Source organism: Pistacia vera, unplaced genomic scaffold, assembly GCF_008641045.1.
Source record: "Pistacia vera cultivar Batoury unplaced genomic scaffold, PisVer_v2 Contig462, whole genome shotgun sequence".
NCBI lineage: Eukaryota > Viridiplantae > Streptophyta > Magnoliopsida > Sapindales > Anacardiaceae > Pistacia > Pistacia vera.
The window spans coordinates 668-14,075 of record NW_022196293.1 but is presented as its reverse complement, the minus strand read 5'-3'; the positions used below and the strand labels follow the sequence as shown (position 1 = coordinate 14,075).

The 13,408-nt window shown below is 36.3% G+C and overlaps 1 protein-coding gene across 1 annotated transcript; it reads left to right on the top strand.

The window, feature by feature from the left end:
- The first annotated feature begins 10,169 nt into the window (after positions 1–10,169).
- Positions 10,170–12,603, top strand: LOC116145570 (pentatricopeptide repeat-containing protein At5g14080). The gene is made up of 2 exons (XM_031431022.1): positions 10,170–11,995; positions 12,166–12,603. Exons 1-2 carry the CDS (start codon positions 10,342–10,344, stop codon positions 12,456–12,458), a joined length of 1,947 nt encoding a protein of 648 aa, XP_031286882.1. The 5' UTR covers positions 10,170–10,341; the 3' UTR covers positions 12,459–12,603.
- The last annotated feature ends 805 nt before the right edge of the window (positions 12,604–13,408 follow it).

Here is a 13,408-nt window from a genome sequence, read left to right as displayed (position 1 = left end):
TTCTTAAAGAGAGAGAGAGAGAGAGAGAGAGAAGAAACCCTCCACAATGGAATATGTTGCTTTAACAAAGATAATTAGTAATGTTGTCTGTGCTTGCTAGTATTCTCCTTATATTGAACTGTCTTCAGAGAAACTTCCCCTGCAATAGGAATGCTCCACGCTATGAGCTACTATCTTTCTACTGCTTAATTCTTTTCTATAATTTAGTGTACTACCATTTTTCCTTTCTTTCTCTATTGTTTCCTTTAATATAGATGCTACTGTGGTTTTACAAATTGTACTATTACTTACACTCCAATTTTAATAAATGGACTATGCTTATGAATTTAAACTTCTTTTGAATAAATTGTGTAAGCTGTTGTTTCCTTTAGCTAAAGTTAAACTTCTCGATTATATATTGGTATTGCACTTTGATGCTTTACATGTAAAGACCATGCTTATGAATGTCAAAACAAGAATCCTAGATTGTGTAACCCACAAAGGCATATGGATCCTAGGGATAACTTCAAGTAAACTAGATTAAAGAATCTGGTTCTCTATATGTCAAGTGAGTGAAAGTTAGGTTTAGTTTTACTCAAGTCATAATGTTAGCAACCAATAAACTTTGCTATATCCATAATACATAAGAGAACAATCATGAATTTGCCCACACCAGGTTCCAAACAGTACACTTACAGGATGAGTTATGTCATAGTGTAGCACTGCATTACGAATGGCTTCCAAATCTTTCTCATTATCAAACTTAGTTGAATGTACTCCCACAACAGTGAACTGTACAAACGTAAAGCACATATGAAACAATCATGTATTAGAACAAGGTTCAATAGTGAGACCAATCAACTCGTCAATTAGCCAAATAACTATCATTATTAGATATGAATGTTAAGCAATATTTCATAGTACAAAGCCAAGCGTCATGCACTATTATCCAGCTAAATACGCTTTTGTTATTTCTTAAACTTGTGTAATAGTTAGCAACATTTAAAATTTAGAATTATATATAGAGCACGCCTATTAGAATTATACACTCCATTTAATATGCCATGGAAGTATATATCCACAAACGGAAATAAACAAGACATCATTGCCCAGAGAAGTTTGTCGTGTGAAAATGAATATAGCTCAACTTGCCAGTAAAACATGGAAAACCAAACACTAATGGAAATAGTTAGAAAAATAATATAAATGATTTTTCGAAATGGAAACTTTCCATGTACTCCCTTCCACCCAAGTCAATCAATCTTGCAATGTCGTCTTTCATGATTATATTGCCACTCTCTCTCTCTCTCTCTCACTCTCTAACCTGTTACATAACGTTAACTCACAAAACTATTTGAGTAATTCACCAAAAGCATAACCCCAAAAGGGAGAAACTTCAAATAGTTGAGAGATTCATATATAATAACTTAAGAGAATTTTACTGGCTTGTCTTTGTATTTTTTCTCCAAAAACTCCAAATCTGGCCACATATGCATACAATTTATACAGAGTAAGTCCAAAAATCAAGCACAACCACTTTTTCTTTCAAATCCTGTATAAAAGTTGAAGTAGTTTAAAACTAAAGCTATAAAAACAAGCAAATTTTCTATATTTGACTCAATTAGATATGAAAAAGAATCATTGCCCTCACATAAATCTCATTGCTATATTAGGATACGTAGTTTGAAAAACATGCAACCACTTTGGCTCCAAGCAAATTTAAGGGGAAGAAGTCATATGTTTGACAACCTATAAACTCAGTTATATTCATTTGGAAGGTTAATTAAATTTTATGAATTTGAGTTAAATCATTTACCCTGTGAAATTGAAGGGGAGCTGTATTCAACCAATCAAGTTTCGTTGGAAATTCCGGTACAATGGAAGTAGTTTTCTTAAATTGACCAAAAAAAAAAAAAAAAAAAACATTTTAAACAGATTAAACATCAAGGCACTCACAAAAAAAAAAATAAATAAATAAATAAATAAATAAAATTATTTGCAGAATGGCTTAACAAATTGAAGAGAAATGTAATATAACTTATTTTATAAGGTGAAAGCTAGTCTTTTTACCTGTTTTCAACATCATAAATATAGTTCACAAATTGTTGGACTCGTGCTAATAGTGATGAGTCTCCTTCAATGATTCAAAGGAAGTAGATTGACATCCTATATTATATTAAATTGCATTATCTATTTATACACTTTATAATCAGAACCATAAGGAATATCGCAATACCGTCATTTGGTTCAAACAATGGCCAGTTGACTCCAAATAATCCATTCCAGATAGCTTTAGCAGATGCATATTCCATTGCCTGTGAAAACACAATAGTTTTATATTCACTAAAGCAGTTGGTGGAGCTGCTCATTTTAATGTAATGTACTTGCATTAGTTAAGTTTGAATGGTTAGAATTGTGTTTGTAAAAACATCCACTGCAAAGTAAGTGTAACAATGGACAATTTGTGTATAAAACTTCCCCTGCTATGTAAATTAATGGGTAATGAAAACTTTAGTAATAACCTTCTTCCTACAGTCTCTCTTTCTTCCTTAGCATTCTCTAGCAAATACCAACAAGTGGTATCACAGCTCACCATAATCTTCCAGGACCTGAAAACAAAATTCCTCAACAACACTCAACACCATTTGAAACCACCTTCATGGCATCAACTTTATCTTCACTTTTTCCACCTGTTTTCAATGGAGATCAGTTCCATGTATGGGCTATTACGATGAAAACTTGCTTAAAAGGTCATGGTTTGTGGCAATACGTGGAAGAGGAAAAGTAACCACCTTAGTTTAGGGTAAATCTCACACTAAACCAAATTAGGATCCATGAAAAAGATGTGGCAAAAGCTCCAAGAGCCCTATCATGTATTCACTCTGTAGTTACATACCAAGTGTTTACTAGGATCATGGCTTGTGAAACTTCCAAATAAGCTTGGGACAAGCTTAAGGAGGAGTTTAGAGGAAATGACAAGACCAGAATATGCAAATCTTTAACTTGAAGAGAGAATTTGAAATTCTCAAAATGCAAGAAGCTGAGTTTGTCAAGGAATATGTAGATAGACTCATGAATGTTGTTAATAATATCAAGTTGCTTAGTGAAGTGTTGACAGACAAGAAAATAGTTGAGAAGGTTCTTGTTAGTTTACTAGAGAGGTTTGAGGCAAAAATCTCTCAAAGACTCTAAAGACTTATCTCAAATGACATTGGATGAGCTTGTCCATGCTTTGCAAGCTCAAGAGCAGAAAAGGTTGTTGAGACAAGAAGATTCAAGTGAAGAAGTCATGGTAGCGAGTCAAAAGGGAATAACTTTCCAAGGTGGAAACAAGAGATATGCTAGAGAGAAAAAAAAGGAAAGAGAAGGCCAATTACCAAGGAAAGTGTGGTGGAATACAGACTTATCCTCCTTGTCCTTGCTATAAGAAGAAAAACCATGCCGAAAATCGTTGCTGGTTCAAACTTGACATACAATGCAGGTTATGCAAACAATTTGGTCACATTGAAAAAGTTTGTAAAAACAAAGGGAACCAGCAAGATTAGTAAGCAAATGCTGTGGAGAACCAACAACAAACTCATGAATCTAAGCAACTATTTGTGGTTTCATGTTGTGTTGTTAGCACCTGTTCAGATGTGTGGCTGATTGATAATGGATGCACCAACCATATGACACCTAACATCAACAATTTCCTGGACTTGGATCAAGCTTACCAGTCCAAGGTGAAAGTGGGAAATGGTGATCTTGTAGATGTCAAAGGCAAATGAGAGGTTTTTGTCCAAACCATAACAAGTACCAAACATAGAGTTGATGTCTCATATGTTCCTAAAATTAGTCAAAGCTTACTCAGTGTAGGACAAATGCTAGAGAAAAACTATTCTTTGCATTTTCAAGATTGATCATGTGTCATTTTTGAGTGTGATGTTAGTAAGCTAATGAGAGTTATTATGCTGGGAAAGAGCTTTCCTATAAAGTGGGGGAAAACTGTTTTTCAAAATCACTTAGCTAGTGTAGATGAATCTGATTTATTGCACAAAAGATTTGAACACTTTCACTATAATGCTCTTAAGGAGCTTAAGCACAAAACCCTTGTAAAAAATTTGTCCGAAACAAAACAAAGGAAAAGTTTATGCAATACTTATCAGCTAGGCAAATTCAGCAAGCCACCATTTCTAGTAAACCAAGCATGGAGAGCAAGTGACAGACTCCAACTTATACACACTAATGTGTGTGACCTAATGCAAAATGCATCCTTCAGTGGAAGCAAGTACTTCATCTTGTTTATAGATGACTACTCTAGGATGACTTGGGTGAGGTTGTTGTCATGTTTAAGAGACTCAAGTTGTTGGTTGAGAATTAAACTGGTTTGACAATTAAATCAGTTAGAAGTGATAATGGTACTAAATACACCTTTAATGAATTCGAAGAGGTATGTATGGGAGCTGGAATTATGCACCAATTCAATAACCCTTACACCCTACAGCATAATAGAGTTAGTGAGAGAAATAATAGGACAATCATGGAGATGGCCAAGTGTATGATGGTTTAGAAGAAGTTGCCAAAAGCCTTTTGGGCAGAAGCTATAAATACTAGTATATACCTCCTCAACAGACTCCTAGCCAAAGCTCTTGATAATCAAACACCATTTGAGGCTTGGTATGGAGTTAGGCTGATGGTAGATCACTTGAAGGTGTTTGGTAGTGTATGCTACACTTATGTCCTAGCCAACAAGAGAAGTGAGCTGGATGAAAAGGTGGAAGTAGGCATCTTGATTGGTTACATCAATCAATCCAAAGCCTACAGAATGTATAATCCAAATAGCAAAAAGATAATGATCAGTAGGGATGTTAGAGTTGATGAAATGGTTGTGTGGAACTGAGAGAGTGAGTAGGTTGAGGTGGAATTAAGCTTGTAGCAAAGTAAAACTCTTGAAAATCAGAACAATGAGGGAAATTCAAATGCAGAAGATGAAACACCTCTTAGAGGTATCAGGCCCTTGTCTAAAATATATGAAAGGTGTAGTGTAGCTAAACTAGAACCTATCTGCTATATCGAGGATACAAAATCAGAGGTCTAGAAAGCTACAATGAAAGAGGAGTTGACCATGATAAAGAAAAATGGCACTTAGGGGCTGGTTGACAGACCTGCAAGCATGAAGGTGATACAAGTGAAATGGATATTCAAAAGAAAATTGAATCTTGATGGGTTTATGAACAAGTACAAAGTCTGACTTGTTATCAAAGGCTTTGTACAATAGTATGGAGTGGACTTTTCAGACACCTTTGCTTCAGTGGCAAGGCATGATACCATTAGACTCCTTCTTGCATTGGTAGCCTAGTTCAAGTGGAAAATCTTCTAACTTGATGTGAAATCTACTTTCCTTAATGGGTGGTTAGATGAAAAGATATACATAGAGCAGCTTGAAGGACATGAAATCAAGGGAAAAGAAAACAAAGTATATATGCTAAAGAAGACTTTGTATGGCTTAAAATAAGCTCCTAGAGCCTAGTATAGCAGGATTAATGAGTATTTGTGTAGCCTGGGTTATGTTAGGAGCCTAAATGAGCACACTCTCTATGTAAGAAAGCAAAATGGTGAGATGATCATTGTTTCTCTTTATGTTGATGATCTGTTGGTAACTAGAAGTAATGCTAACCAACTGATGAAGTTCAAAAATGCAACGCAAATGGAGTTTGATATGACAGACTTGGGAGAAATTAGTTATTTCCTTGGTGTGGAGGTACACCAAGCTCCAAATGGCATATTTGTATGTCAAAAGAAGTATGCTTATAAAGTTTTAAAGAAATTCAGCATGGATAACTGCAAGCCAGTGGATACTCCATTGGTTCAAAGCCAAAAGCTATGCAGAGAAGATAGATGAAGGTGTGTATAGAAACCTAATAGGTTGCTTGTTGTATCTAACAACAATGAAACATGATCTCATGTACACCACCAGTCTGTTATCTAGATTCATGAATAAGCCTAGTGAGATATGCGTTAAGGCTACCAAAAAAGTGCTGAGGTATGTCAAAGGCACTGTAGAACTTGGAATCTAGTTTAGAAGCTTTGAAAAGTTCAGTTTAATAGGTTACTCAAACAGTCGTTGGGATAGCTCAGTTAATGACAAGAGAAGCACTTCTAGATATGTATTCTTCTTGAATTCTTGAGCATTTAGCTAGTTATCCAAGAAACAAGAGACTATAGCTCAATCCACGATTGAAGCAGAGTACATCTCTGTTGTAGTTGCTGTGAATCGGGCAATCTGGTTAAGGAAGATTTTAGATGAATTAAAGTTGAAACAATGTAATCCTATAGTTATCCTTTGTGATAATAAATTAGCAGTGGCTATGGCCAAAAATCCAGTATTACATGGTTGAGCAAAGCACATAGAGATCAAATTTCATGTTGTGAGGGAAGTTGAACAAGATGGAGAAGTTGATCTGGTGCATTGCAGAAGTGAAGAGTAAATTGCAAACATCATAACTAAAGCTTTGAGCAAAACCAAGTTTGAAGAATTAAGACTTAAACCTGGTGTTTCCAACAAAAATATCAAGGAGTGTTGATGGTAGTGATATTTTACTGGAAAATGAAGAAATGTTGTTGGTTGAAGATGTAAGTTTTTTGACACTAAGTTTGAAAACCTGTTGTGCTAAAGCAGTTGGTGGAGCTGCTATTTTTGAAATGTTTATGTGATAGTTTAGGTGAATGCAACCAGTGATTAAGGCTCATTTTTAATGTAATGTACTTGCATTAGTTAAGTTTGAATGGTTAGGATTGTGTTTGTAAAAATATCCACTGCAAAGTAGGTGTAACAGTGGACAATTTGTGTATAAAACTTCCCCCATTGTGTAAATGAATGGGTAATGAAAACCTTAGTAATAACCTTCTCCCTATAGTCTCTCTTTCTTCCTTAGTATTCTCTAACAAATACCAACACAAACAAATTAAAAAGATTTTAGATTAGTGTTACTAAAGTATGATTAATTACAAAATAATTTGATTGTTAAAACTAATTTCAAATGTGTGTGTGTGTATTTTGTGTGTGTACCTTTCTGATTCTCATGATTTAAAAAAAGTTAAGCTCAACAAAACCTTGGAAAGTCATGACTAAGCCAAGCGATATTGCATCTCTCTTTGGCGCTTAGCTGTAGAGTGAAGATAAAAAGGCTCATGTAAACTTCCCAGATTTAGCGATTAATACAACGCTTGAAATTACTAGGAAGTTTTTCTCTTAAATGGAATAGATATCTATCAGCAGACCAATTCTGGCATAATATTGTGGCAAAACACCCAAAAAGTGATTAGATGAAGCCTCTCCATCAACAGGGAGCATAATGGTGGCCCTGTTGGTAAAGTTATTCCAAGAATAAGAAAGCCAATATGCTAGTTTAATCCCATAGCATGACTACAAAACCCTGTAACTAAAACTGCTAAAATTATCCAAGTTATGAACTCCTGTCTTAATGGCTCACCATTAGGATTCTTCCTTAACATCCAAGAAACCACCAGATGGATGACCAAAATGTTAAGTAGGAGGGCAATAGTAATACCAAACCAAATTATTTGGAACAACTTCAATTTTTTACTGCTTAATCAAGGCATGCTAAGTGAAACCACCATTGCGACATTGTAGCATGTGGCAACCATGGAGAATGACAATGCCACTCATTTGAACTCGATGTTTATAATTCTGAGCTTGACAAGGAAGTAAGGTATCATTGGGAATGAGTGAACGGATTCTATTTTGGCGACTGGAAGCAGTGAATGGGCTACCAGCTCCGTTTCTCTAACAAAGGAATCAATAAATGAGCAAAACCTTTGCTTAATAGTGTTGGTAAGCCGAGTGTACAAAGTCCAATAAAGATTGAGCTTCTGTCAATTTTCTTAATTAGCCATTTGTCACATATCTCGAAGGGAAATGGCGGGTCTTGGGTTTATAAGGGTGAGAGTCTCTCTACCTAATATAACACATTTTGGGTGTGAAACTCTCTACCCGTGACAAATGGTATCAAAGCAAACTTCATTCATCTTTTGGTGTCCTACCAAGCGCCCACGCAGAAGGACATCCACGTGTGATTGTGGGTCCACTCAAGGGTGAGATGGACGAGCAGGTAGGGGGTCTCACCTGTGATGGGGGTGTTACAGGATTGGGTGGGGGAGAATGTCACATATCCCACATTGAAAGGGAAATTAGGGGTCTTGGGTTTATAAGAGAGGAGTACCTTCACCTAATATGTTAGTCTTTTGGGTGGTCTTGGGTTTATAAAGGGTGGAGTCTCTCCTCCTAATAGATTAGCCTTTTGGGTAGGGCTACAAAAAACTGATTAACCAAATCGAATTGGGCTTATCTCGAACCGAATTGGTTTTTCGGTTCAAAGAGTATTTGAAACCGAAACCGAACCAAAATGCCCTTTGAACCGGTTTCTAAGTTAACCGGGTTTTGAAAACACCCCTTGATTAACTTTAATTATTTGAGTTGCTATTTCCCTTTCCAATTTTCTTGCTGTTTTCACAAAAATCAAGTGCTTTTACAAAAAACACTTCTTCTCCATATCACTTCTTCTTCAAGAGCACTTTCAAGGTTTGAAATCCCCTAACATAAAATTAACAAAAAAGCACTTTTGAAAATTTAAAATCACTGTAACAGTAGCAAAAGCACTCGCAATTCCAAAACTAAAAACACACTATATATTCAATCAGCACGTGATAGACTAACACTCTAACAGAAGTTGTGCTCATTGCTTAATGGAATCGAAGACGAAGAGGGAGTTGGAGAGTGGAGAAGGTCAGATGGAGAGGGTGGGATTTGAAATGTCACGCAGTCATAGTGGTGCTTTGGCGACGGCGAGTAAGTGGAGACATTGTCGCATCAAGACGGCAGATGACGGTGTCACGTGGTGGGGTTGGGAGTTGGAGACGGTGGTGGTTTGCGCTGGAGAGGATTCAAAGTCAATTGAAAATTTGAAATGTGAAATTAGGGCTTTTTAAAGAAATAATGGTTTTAAGTTAAATAGGTTTGGGTTGGGGAAAACTTTTAACGTTTGGGGAAAATCAGTTTCCCAAACACAATTACTCTTAAACCATTAACCGTACCGGTTTTTTTGTTTGTAAAATTTTTTAATCTCGAACCGAACTGGTTTTCAGTCCGATTTTCTGGTTCGATTCGTTTTTTATTTTATTTTATTTTATTTTTTTGTTGTAACCCTGTTTTTGGGTGTGAGACTCTTAACCGTGACACATGAATCTATTTGTACTTCCATTAGGAAATAGAAAAACATGAATCCGAGGGAGTGATGCATCCATCAATATAAAACTTATCGAGGGAAAGATCGATACCATATACTCGGAACTCAATCCCAGAAGATGAACCAACTACAATACCACACTGGAAAACCAAAAACAATGATCAGTACAAAATAAAAGAAAATTAAAACAAAGCAAATTGCTTCAAGACTTGAGCGACGAAAAGGGGTGGGTGGAGAGGCCTGATGAGTCTATAGACAAGGAGAATGACTGCAGACCATATAAACAGTTGCAACAATAGAAGAGTGAAAGCACATTCCAAAGGGTTGGATCGGAAGAAACATTTTCGATTTAAACTTGAGGAGGGATGAAGAGGCATGCAAATTCTTGTGACGTCCTTGAATCCTTTTACATTTATATTCCCGAAATCTACAATTTCAACGGGATCCATAAGAACCGAACCCATGGTTTAGCAGCAGGACTGAAGAAAACAAAAGAGAAGAGAAACGGGAAAATAGAGAAACAGATAGACAATAGAGAAATATACTGTATATGTTTGTTTGTTCAGAGGCAAGTGCAACAGAATTTAGGCACAGCTTTCACGTTTGACTATGAATATTATTCTCTTTCATCCAGATGATATCTTGCAATTTAATTTATTTCATCCCAACATAAGAAAACAAATACAAAAATCATCTGCCATAGAAAAATTTCTTCAGTAAACCATGATATTGAATTACTGAAACTGAACCAGTTACTGCGAGGAATTTTAGAAGAACAGTTCTTTTAAAATAATATCTAAAAATGGATACAAATTAACAACTTATTCTGTTAATTAACCCAGAAGGCGCTGAATCTATTTCGGTTGCCACAATTAACAATGGCAAATGGGGGAATATTAATCTAACCAAGCAAATTAAAACATCCAACTCAGAAAATCTTATGCCATTTACCATCATGCGAGATGCAACACCACGTTTAGTTTACTTTATTTTAAATAATAAATACAAAAATGTAGATACGCTTTTAATGGTGAAACGCCGCGTTTAATTTTTATGTCTCTCTCGGCTATTCGTCGTATTCGACGACGCCTGCAGTGGTAATCAACTTGGATGAGTCATGAGACCGGCAACTGAGGTAGCGACACGGATAAGCCAGGTACTAATTTCGGCATCCAACTACACAAGGCCAACACGATCTTGGACCCCGTGTCTGGAACAAACTCTCCATCGAATCGGTGTTCGCCACTCACTGAGTCCATCTTTGGTAGCCGGAGTTATCGACCCGCATCTATTAACTCACCACTCACTCGCCCTTGGCTTCTTCAACTGGGCCTCTCAACAGCCCAACTTTACTCACTCCTCTCTCTCTTATCAGTCAGTCCTTAAATCTCTGTCTCTTTCCCGCCAGTTCAACGCCATCGACTCTGTTTTAAAGCAAGTCAAAGTAAACAAAATCATTCTCGATTCTTCTGTTTACCGCTTTATAATTCGCTCATTGATTCAAGGGAAAGATTCCCAGAAAGCGTTTTCGGTGTTTAGTGAACTCAAGTCGAAAAGTGAAGAAATCGGGCCTGAAATATGCAACTCTCTATTGGCTGCTTTAGCTTCTGATGGGTATTTTAATAGTGCATTGAAGGTGTTTGATGCAATGACTCAAAGAGGTGTAGATTTTAGTACTATTGGTTTTGGTGTGTTTATATGGAGATTTTGTAAAAATGCCGAATTGGGTCAAGTACTAAGTACGTTAGATAATGTTAAAAGGAGTTATAATTCCGTGATTAACGGGTCAATTATTGCAGTTTTGATAGTTCATGGGCTTTGTGAAGCTAAAAGAGTGGAAGAGGCTTATAGGGTATTGGATGAGTTGAGGATTAGAGAGTGCAAACCTGACTTCATTGCGTATAGGATTGTTGCCGAAGAGTTTAAACTAATAGGGAGCGTGTTTGAAAGAGAAACAGTTTTGAAGAAGAAAAGAAAGCTGGGAGTTGCTCCGAGAACTAACGATTATAGAGAGTTTATTTTAGGTTTGATTTTGGAGAGACGGATATGTGAAGCAAAAAAATTGGGTGAAGTGATTGTTGGTGGGAATTTTCCCATTGATGATGATGTTTTAAATGCATTAATAGGATCGGTATCAAGCATTGATCCTGGTTCTGCAATCACGTTTTTAAATTTTATGATTGAAAAAGGGAGATTACCAACATTGTTAACATTAGGTAACTTGAGCAGGAACTTACGTAAACATGGCAAAAGTGATGAATTGGTGGAGGTTTATAAGGTTTTATCTGCAAACGATTATTTCTCAAATATGGAGAGTTACAATGTGATGATTTCATTCTTGTGTTCGGCAGGGAGACTGAGAGAAGCATATATGGTACTTCAGGAGATGAAGAAGAAAGGTTTAGCCCCAGACATCTCATTTTATAACTCTCTTATGGAAGCATGCTGTAGAGAAGATTTATTGCGTCCTGCTAAAAAATTGTGGGATGAGATGTTTGCTAGCGGCTGTAGCGGGAATCTGAAGACTTACAATATACTAATTGGGAAGTTCTCAGAAGCAGGTGAAGTTGAAGATGCTTTGAGGCTCTTTCACCATATGTTGACAAAAGGGGTGACACCCGATACTACAACCTATATGTCCCTCCTCGAAGGCCTCTGTCAAGAAACAAATTTTCAAGCTGCTTTTGAAGTCTTTCACAAGTCTGTTAATCAGGACACAAAGCTGGCTCGCAGTATATTGAGCACACTTATCCTTTCTCTCTGTCGTAAAGGTCTGTATTTATGAACTTTATCGCGTATTTCTTTACAGCTATAATTACCTTTCTTCTTCTAAATCTATTTCTGATTGGATTTTGGCAATATTTACCCAGTACTTGCTTTTTATGAGAGGTTATATGTATACATGAAGGTTTACTATATATCTTTCCTATGCTCCATGCAGGTCATTTTCTTGTTGCTACTAAGTTCCTTCATGGTCTTACTCCTGATATAGGACATTCAGACTCCCATGTAATTTTGCTGAAATGTTTAGCTGATGATAGAGAGGTTCAAATTGCCATTGAACATATAAAATGGATTGAGAAAACCTCACCATCAATGTTGCAAGTTATATCTACTGAACTATTAGCATTGCTTTCTTCATCTTCACAACCAGAGCCTGTTTTACAATTGCTACGGGCAGTGCAAGAAAATTTTCTCGATTCCAACAGTGTTGGACAGAAACTTTGCCGCTGATAATACACTGAATATTTGCGGGCGTTTTATTGGTATGATAAGGCTTTGACGGTGGTCAATACGTCAGTGCTGGATTTAGTAATGTAACAATAAAGAGTAATTGTATGCATTTCATGTGGCCAAAACATCAGTTGAACTGAATCTGAGGTCATTTCTACTGTGAAAAATACAACTCAGTTTTGTTTCAGGTAGTGTAAGCTATGTCTACAATATGCAGAGCGAAGGCCAATCTCACCTCTTTAGTGACCTCTAAACGATTTTAAAAATCTGTGTATGTCCCATTTCCTGGCGGAAATGGAAAGTGTGAACTTTGATTTAATCCTAGATATAAAACAGTTAATACTAAAAAGAATTATACAGAGAAAACGAGTGTTAATTCAAAAGGATATGAGAGATGAGGATTCATTGGCCGAGAGGTTTGAGCTATCTATAGAAAAGGAGAATGATTACACAAGATATGGACAACTGCGACAACAGGAGCAAATAAGAAAATGCACAAGGTTTTAGTGGAAGAAACCTTGATGTATCTTTAAAATGGGCATGCATATTACAGTCCCATTCTTTAATGTTGTTGCAGATACAATCTCGACAACACCTGTGACAGTTGTTCACATTGTTCTTGTAAAAATTAAATTAAAGGATTCATTGCCCAGGACCGAAGAGAATACAATGAATTAAAAAGAGATTATTCCTTTCATTATTGTATGATCTCCCTACAAAAAAATTTCTGTTCCATACACACACCAATGCCTTACTTCCTCATTTACACTATTCATAGTGAATGGCAAACAGGTATCCCAAACTAAATTGCTCCATCTCAAAACTAAAACATGAGAAATATAAATTGAGGAATTCTAAAAACAACTGTACAAGTGGAAGAAAATTTACACGCAATGTACAACTTGTTTTGGTCAATCTTCAAGCCGCTGGATCTCACCCATCATGATCCG